Here is an 8,139-nt window from a genome sequence, read left to right on the forward strand (position 1 = left end):
TGTGTGTGTGTGTGTGTGTGTGTGTGTGTGTGTGTGTATGTATGTGTGTGTGTGTATGTGTGTGTGTGTTGTTTGTTGTTATTGTTTTGGAGCTTCAAGTTTCTGCTTTATAAAGATTTATTAATTTTCATTTTATGTGCATATGCGTGTTTTGCCTACATGTATGTCTGTGTGTCTACACGCATGCCTGGCGTTTGTGGAGACCAGAAGAGGGCATTGAACGCGGCAGGAAGGGAGTTAATGATAGTTGTGAGCGGCCATGTGGGTGCTGGGAACTAAACCTTGGTCCTGTGCAAGAGCAGCCAGCTCTTTTAACCACTGAGCCCCATTGTGTGTGTGTGTGTGTGTGTGCGTGTTACCTGAGGCAGGGTCTCATTGTGTTATTGTGTTATGTTACCTGGGCTTGTCTCAAACTGCTTGGTTCTTACAATTTCCTTGCCATGGTCAAAGGAGCTGGATTACATGTGTGTACCTGACCTTAACACACAGGCAATTGGACATGGTGCTCCAGGTAAACAATGCCTTAGCCCAGCTCCTGCTGTTTCAGCAAATGTGTCACTGCCCTGGACCCTCAATCCTGTCTCCAGATGCTTGTGTGTGGTATGTCACTTCTAGTCTGAGACCTTTCTGCGATCAAGTTTCTCCTATTTAAAGAACCAAGCTTGTAGCTGGGTGGTGGTGGCACAAGCCTTTAACTCCAGCACTTGGGAGGCAGAGGCAGGCGAATCTCTGTGAATTTGAGGCCAGCCTAGTCTACAAGAGCTAGTTCCAGGGCAGGCGCCAAAGCTACACAGAGAAACCCTGTCTTGAAAAACCAAAGCAAACCAAAGAAAATAACCAAGCTTGTAAGAGAAGGCTCAAATATTCTTTGCATGTTAGCCCAGAGAAGTGAAAGACCAGTCCTGGGAAATGCCTCCAGCTCTTCCCTGCCTATGACCCTGAGGTTCAGGCCTTCCTGGAGAGTGAGAGTTATAATTATGGTAGCCGGCTGCACCTGGGACAGGTGGTTGTAAGAGGAAATGTCGTGGGCAGAGGAGGAGCAGGTTCTGGAATTCACTAGCACAGCAGCTGTGTTGCACTCCATGTCATAGTGTCCCACAGCCCAGAACGAGAACTGGGTTAGAGGCTAAGTGTCACGTCTCTACCTTGACCCGCAAGGATGACGCGACCACCGGAGCTCTTCTTGCAGCAGTTTTCAGGACTTTATTTACTTTCTCTCCCTCTTCCCCTCTCTCTTTCCCTCTCTCCCTGCGGGCAAACCTCTCCCAGCCCTTAAGTAGGCATGGGCTGCCAATCCCGGAGGTGGGCACTGCCCATAGGCCCATGCATATGCAAGCAGCTGATAATCATTGCGTGATCATAGCATAGGTCAGGCCTTAGCCAACTCAGGAGTTGATTATACATCTCCATCAGGTGTGACACCACGCAGCTCGCTACGGCTAAGGAAGAAGCCAGCACTGAAGTGATATTGTTTTCCCTTTTGTGAACAGGAAATTCCGATTTGCACGTTGGATTGGCCCAACCGCGTAGGAGAAATCTTGTGGGATGTGTTTTTTGTGACTTTCAACTTCCTGGTGCCAGGGCTGGTTATTGTGATCAGTTACTCCAAAATTTTACAGGTATGTTTGCTTCAGTGCTGTTCTGATCTTCACTCCATCTGGGCCTTTCTGGTAGAATCTTAGAACTTCCAGGTCGGAGCATACCTTGGAGGTTCTAACAGTCCCATCCTGATTCGCTGGGCAGACTTTTTGCTACCCCCGTAACAGTGAGGGACGAGAGTTTGTATATTTATTTTGGCTTTTGTTTTCTAAATCAGCTATGTTCTGGACCTTTTCATCATTAAAATATTACCAGGTTATAAAAACATGAAGTTGAAAACAGGCACAGAGCTGTGTAATGCAAAAGTTGAAAATCTATTCTCTTCCCAGCCTTCATGACCCAGCTGTGGTCTCTGCCATCATTCAACACCACGGACGCTTTTTTTTTGTGTAGGTTCAAATGGTCAGGTGGCTGTTGGCACTGTTTACTGTTCTGATCACAGAGCAGGTGCTGCGGCTTGATAATGTCCTTTTCCTTTTACCCAACACCGTATCAGATCTTTCTCTATCAGTTCCTGTATCTTATCTCGTTGGTTAAGAGTTACACAGCCTTCATCATATAGATATGATATATTCATTTTGTGGACTTTGGAGTTGTTTCCACTGTTTCCCCACAAACACAGTGGTAATCTACAATGTCTACTCTGTAAGGTTTTTTTTATGGAATTATGGAAGTATCATATACTAATATAAAATCACACCCAGCTTATGTATTCTGCTCACAAATTGAACACACTCATAAAGCGGCTCCTGGATGGAGGACAGAACTTGGCCAAAAGCCCTTCCTGTCCCAGTGACCTAATCCTTAGGAATGCCCACTTCAAGTGTGTATGGCACAGGAATAAATGGAGTCTCCTAGAAAAGTAAATGTGTGTACACAGACATATAAAAGATGGGCCAGACTCTGCTTCCTGGCTCACAAGGCATGCTCTGTGCAAGGAAGGTACCACCCAACAAACACAAGCATGTACAGTTAAGTTCACTTGTAAGGTGTGCCTCCAAGCACTTGAGCCCTCTTGGAGGTGGGCAGCAGTTGAAATTTATAGCATCTTTTGTGTGGGTTGTGATCAACAGGAGTGTTGAAAAGGCCCTGATCACCTTTTGGCCACTTTTATGACCCCTTTATGGTTGTGTAAGCCTTCTCACAAACATAACCCACCCCAGGCTAACTTCACCTAAGGCTGCCGGCTCCAGGTTCTGTGGGAGATAGTTCCCTTTATCTCTGAAGAGATCCAAGCTTGGGTTTATTCTAATATGTGAGGCAAATTCCAGAGTATGGAGCCCTGGAAATAGCTTACAATGGATGGTTTCACATATTTAATGTTATAAAAGAATTAATTAGTATCACAAAATCACAATGAAAGAAGAGAAAGAAAAGGACAGAAAAATAGAATACATTTTTAAATGTTTGTGCTGTTTTGGTTTTGTTGAAGCAGGGTTTCTGTCTATAGTTCCAGAAAGTCTGTAGCTCCCTATGTGGACTTGATTGGCCTGGAACTTGCATTAATCCTTCTGCTTTTGCCTCCCAAGTGCTAGGCTGCATTTTAATTGCTTTTTTTTTTTTTAAAAAAAACAAACAACAAACAAGTATGTGAGTAGTGTTTCTCACACAGGAAACACTAACAAATCTTATCCTAACAAGATCCTCAGGTGACATGCCCCAGAGATATTGTGCAGTTTACCCCAAGTCACAGGACTTATAGGTGTCAGCTTCAGTATTTAAACCCAGGCAGACTGGCCCCAGAGTCCCATCCAACACTTCTACTCCTCAGAGGTTTGTTAAGAGTGCTACGTGCAGAATGTTGGCAGGGAGCGGGTGTGGTTCAGGAGTGTGCAAGTTAAAATCTGCCTAGAAGGATCTTTGATGAAGAGGCAGCTGGACGATGATGCTATGATCTAAAGCAAGAAACTCCTCAGCACAAGGGAGAGGGTTTCTGTGTCAGCACCAAGCTAAAGCAAGCTGTTAGTTATTGCACAAACATGAAGGACCAGTGAGGGGCTGGTGGAGAGCAAAGAACCATGGGAAAAGATGAGGCTTGGAAGGTTCTTTTAAAATTACCGAGCTTTATGCCTGGCGGTGCTGGCTCATGCCACCTTTAATCCCAACACTAGGGAGGCAGAGGCAGGCGGATCTCTGTGAGTTCGAGGCCATCCTGGTCTACAAGAGCTAGTTCCAGGACAGGCTCCAAAACTACAGAGAAACCTGGTCTAAACACTACCACCACCCCCAAAAAATAATTACCGAGCTTTGTGTCTTTACTGCTGGTTTACTTTGCTGTGTTGCTTGAGCCTGCTACTTGCATTCTTTGCACCCCATTTCAATCATTGCAAATTGGCAGCCTTAGTTTCTAGGGTGAAGTTGCATAAGGCGAGGCTGTGAGAACTGCCCTCCTGGGCACCGTAGGCCTTGAATAGTACGGCGGATGCTATTTGCTAGGCTGGGCTGTTCTTCTAACCCTTCCCTCTGCGAGGGACAGCAGCATCTAAGCTCCCCTTGTGGGCTTCCACTTGTGAGACCCGGAGAAGTCAAGAAGGCTCTGGTGACACACCCTCCTGTGGGGAGTGTGATTTCCCCTCCACCGCAATCTCAATCTCAAGACTGGGCCTTTCCGTCAGGGAAGATCAGACAGCCCCTTCAGGATGAGGGATGGGAGAGAGCCCTCCCTCCACTCCTCTGGACAACAGTGTACCAGCTCTCCCCACACTTGAGTGGAAACTCTCAGCCCTGCACGTTCTTCCCCCAGCATGCAGTCCGGTTTTCTCCGCCTACCTAAGTTCTGCCCTATCAACAGGCCAAGGCAGTTCCTTTATTCATTAATGGCAATCACAGCAGAGTGGACTCCCACGTCACTGGGCAATTTGCCTTCTGCCTGAACCCAAAATTCCCTCCTGTCTCATGTCTAGGTGGGAAGTGTGTCAGAGCCTGGAGAGGGCCTCACGGTTAGCATCTCCTCCCCAAGAAGGTGCACAGCCCAGGTACACTAAACTGGCCCTCCTGCCGGGCCTTTTCTTCCAGGAGCACAGCTATGGACTCCACTGAACATTAGTATTGAATTAGCCACATTCGCTGGTCGAGGATCTATGGCTCCACGCCATCTCACCAGTCTTGCCTGCTCTTCCTGTCTCTACCGCCTCTAACTCGGGCTCCATTTCTGGGCGTGGAAGGGGTTCTTCTCCTATTATCCTATTCTTTAACTGCAAAGCAGCATCTTTCAGGCTGCCCTCTGGAGCTCCATGGGACGACGGGTGTACAGAGAGTCCTGCAGACAAACTTAAGAAGCACTGAATTAGCTGCATGGGATTCTCTGCTGTGAGACTCGAGAGCCTTTTTATGCTAATACACTTTGGACATCTCCAACACATGAATTAACCAGGTGGTGGTGCTAAATCTGATCACAGAGCCCACTTCCGCATACAGAGGAGCGTCTCTCCCGCTGGTCCTGCACAGAGCCCCCAGTAGGAAGCCCTGCTCTAAGCTGCGGCAAACTCCTCGACCAGCGAGAAAGAACGTCCACGACACGAGGATTCTTCTCAGATCACGCTTTACTGGAGTGCACTTGGTTGAGAGATAACATGAAGCGAAGGGGCCCGAGAGCACTAAGGCAGCTGCTTATATATGGAATTGGCACATGGGTTGCCCTGTGATTGGTTGCCACCATCAGCTGACACCAGACTGCATCGAGATAGGCCCAGGGACCCCCATTCACCGCGCATGTGGGAAGTGGGGGACAGGCAGCTCTCAAAGGCATCGCCAAATATGGAGTATAACCGGCAAGACAGGATGTGGTGCCATCTTGCAATGGCGATCCTGTCTGGCTCCCTGCACTAAGCTTCGCTGGTTCTGACCTGAGCAACGGTTCGGAGTCGGCATCCAGCTGCCTCTTCCCCTGCTGATCTTGTTTCATGTGCTGGGCAGTGACTATTTTTGCTCTCTTCCCTCTCTGCTTCCTCTTTCCTTGTGACTCAGACATACCATACGTTTTCAGTAATATTTTTCTTTTTTTCTTAATATTTATTTATTATGTATACAATATTCTGTCTGTGTGTATGCCTGCAGGCCAGAAGAGGGCACCAGATCCTATTACAGATGGTTGTGAGCCACCATGTGGTTGCTGGGAATTGAACTCAGGACCTTTGGAAGAGCAGGCAATGTTCTTAACCTCTGAGCTATCTCTCCAGCCCCAGTAATATTTTTCCTATTGACAGTTTTCCCAAAGGAATAGGTTCTCAGTGATTCCTAAGTGCCTTGGATCAGACTGTGAAGGCTGGCAGCTTGTGAGAAGACTTACAAGTTTACCCTACAGCTATAAGGATGATGGGCTGTGATGTCTCTGTCGTTTTAACTGTGCTCCTGTGCTTCTTATTCTCCCTTCCACTGGCCACATACACAGGGCGTGGGAGTGCAGTCTGGGCAGGATGCTCTTACTTCTTGCTCTGGGTCCAGCCTCTTCAAGAGAGCTTAGCATATAGAAGGTAAATGTTTCTCGGTAACTATTTGTTGAATGAACCAGTGACTCTATGGCATGCAGATGGAATTCCCTCTGCTTATCGCAGAGTTTAGCTGAGGGACAAAAATCTGCTTCAAGCCGGGCGGTGGTGGCGCACGCCTGTAATCCCAGCACTCAGGAGGCAGAGGCAGGCAGATCTCTGTGAGTTCGAGGCCAGCCTGGTCTACCAAGGGAGTTCCAGGACAGGCTCCAAAGCTACAGAGAAACCCTGTCTCGAAAAAAAAAAAAAAAATCTGCTTCAATAGAGCATGAAGTCCTCACTACTTACCACTGGGGACTGTGGTCAAGTGCTAGGCTTAGATTTGGGTCCTGAGTTCTGAACGCACCTATTGAAGTTTCCAGGTTCTTGTGTTCTAGAAAAAAATAATTGCACATAATAATAGACATAGGGATAGGTAGATTATTAAGAGGAAGCCATCCCTGAGAATGGGGGTAATCTAATGTAATGAGCTGTGAGAAAGGCTTCTGTGTTAAACACCCCCAAAGTGGGCCTCTAGCGCTATAGCCCTTCGTGGGTAATTTACATAGCATTTAGCTCTCCTTTGGTTGTATATTGCACACGTACATGGCAGGCAGGCTTTTCTTGAACATGCTTTGTTGTCGCATGGGGGTTGGTAGGCATTTCCAGTCCGTTGCCATCTGGCTTTTCACGTGTTTCTTGATGCTACTCTCTCCAGTTCTTGCTTTCCTCCGAAGTCATATTTCTTTGGAGGTAGACCTCTGGGAAGGTGGGTCTTCTCCTTGGATGATCCTAACCACCACACTGCTGACTAGACAGTGAACACCACGGAGGAGGCTAAACCCTCAGGGCCCCAGCTTCTGTCAGCGGGAATCCCCTTCCCTGCCAGCCTCCAGCTGGTGTGTCCTGGCATGGCAGAGGGGTGCTGGGTGGAAATAGGGTTCCCTCCTGGCTCTAGTGAGTCACAAAAGGTCTGTTTTAAAGAAGGACTTTGTTAAAAAAGTCCGAACCAAGCAGGTGCGTGGGATTAGCACCTCTTACGCTCTAGTGAGCAAAGAGTCACCTTGACAGTTCCAGAGAAGTGTGCAACCCTGGAGCCCCCTCACTGAATCCAAGTGTCTCAAAGTGGGTCCCATTGGACACGGGAAAAAACGCAACTCTCAGTTCAAAGACGATGAGACATAATTTATTCTGGAGCCAAATATGAGTGGCCATGGCCCAGGAACATAGATTCAGGGTTCCCCTATGGTAATTGTATGGTAATTGTTTTGTAAAGTTTTTTTTTTTTAAATAGTAACAGAAAAAAGAAATTCACAAACCAAGATGGTTTTCAGATAGCATTTGGTGGGAACATCAGGTGGATGAGCTGCAGCCAAACAAGGAAACCTCTGCTGTAGGCCTCAGATGCCTTCTGATGACATCCTTAGCTCTTAGTAGAAGCGACTGGCCTATTGAGTAAATACTTTATAAATGGCTGCACCTGGGGGTCTCAAGGCTCTTAGGCCAGACACAGAGGCAGGTGTGGAATAGCTATCAGGGGTGCTCAGAGTGGCCAAAGATAAATTATAACTGGGCTTGGCTCTGCAGCAATCTGGCCTCTTTGATGTCACCAACATTCTAGTTGGCTCATCAGCCCTGCAGAAGGGTTAGTGGCAGGTGTAGCTCCTTCCAGGAACTTTTCTTCACAGACATTTTGTGTTTTACCAAGTTCCCAGTGGTCACAGAGCACTTTCTTATGAGCGCTGCCCCCTCCCAATGTGCAATATGGAAAAAAAAAGTGAAGAGGAGCATGGGCATCCCTATGTGGGGCTCCCAAGGTGGGAGAACCCTAGGACACCCACCCCATTTGTTTTGAGGGTCAGAGTTAACCCCCAGAAGGTAATGGAGCACTTCATAAAAGCACCGGAGGCATTCCACCAAAGCCAGAGACATTTGAAACCCTGGCTAGATGCTAATGAGTCTGGCTGTCTAATGTGGGCTGGGGAGCAAGGAAGGACTCACATTTTATGACAGTGCCTCATTTTCTTCCTGATTGTACAAACTGTAGGGACTGTGGCATGAGGAGGAAAAGCAG

At 47.5% G+C, this 8,139-nt stretch overlaps 1 protein-coding gene across 1 annotated transcript in view; it reads left to right on the forward strand.

Moving 5' to 3' along the window:
* Positions 1-8,139, forward strand: part of Ffar4 (free fatty acid receptor 4) — a 19,481-nt gene that overhangs the window by 9,469 nt on the left and 1,873 nt on the right. The window contains exon 2 of the mRNA XM_005352201.2: positions 1,491-1,619. Coding sequence (XP_005352258.1) covers positions 1,491-1,619 — 129 coding nt within the window. The remainder of the gene's footprint in view (positions 1-1,490; positions 1,620-8,139) is intronic.

This window comes from Microtus ochrogaster, chromosome 8, assembly GCF_000317375.1.
Source record: "Microtus ochrogaster isolate Prairie Vole_2 chromosome 8, MicOch1.0, whole genome shotgun sequence".
NCBI lineage: Eukaryota > Metazoa > Chordata > Mammalia > Rodentia > Cricetidae > Microtus > Microtus ochrogaster.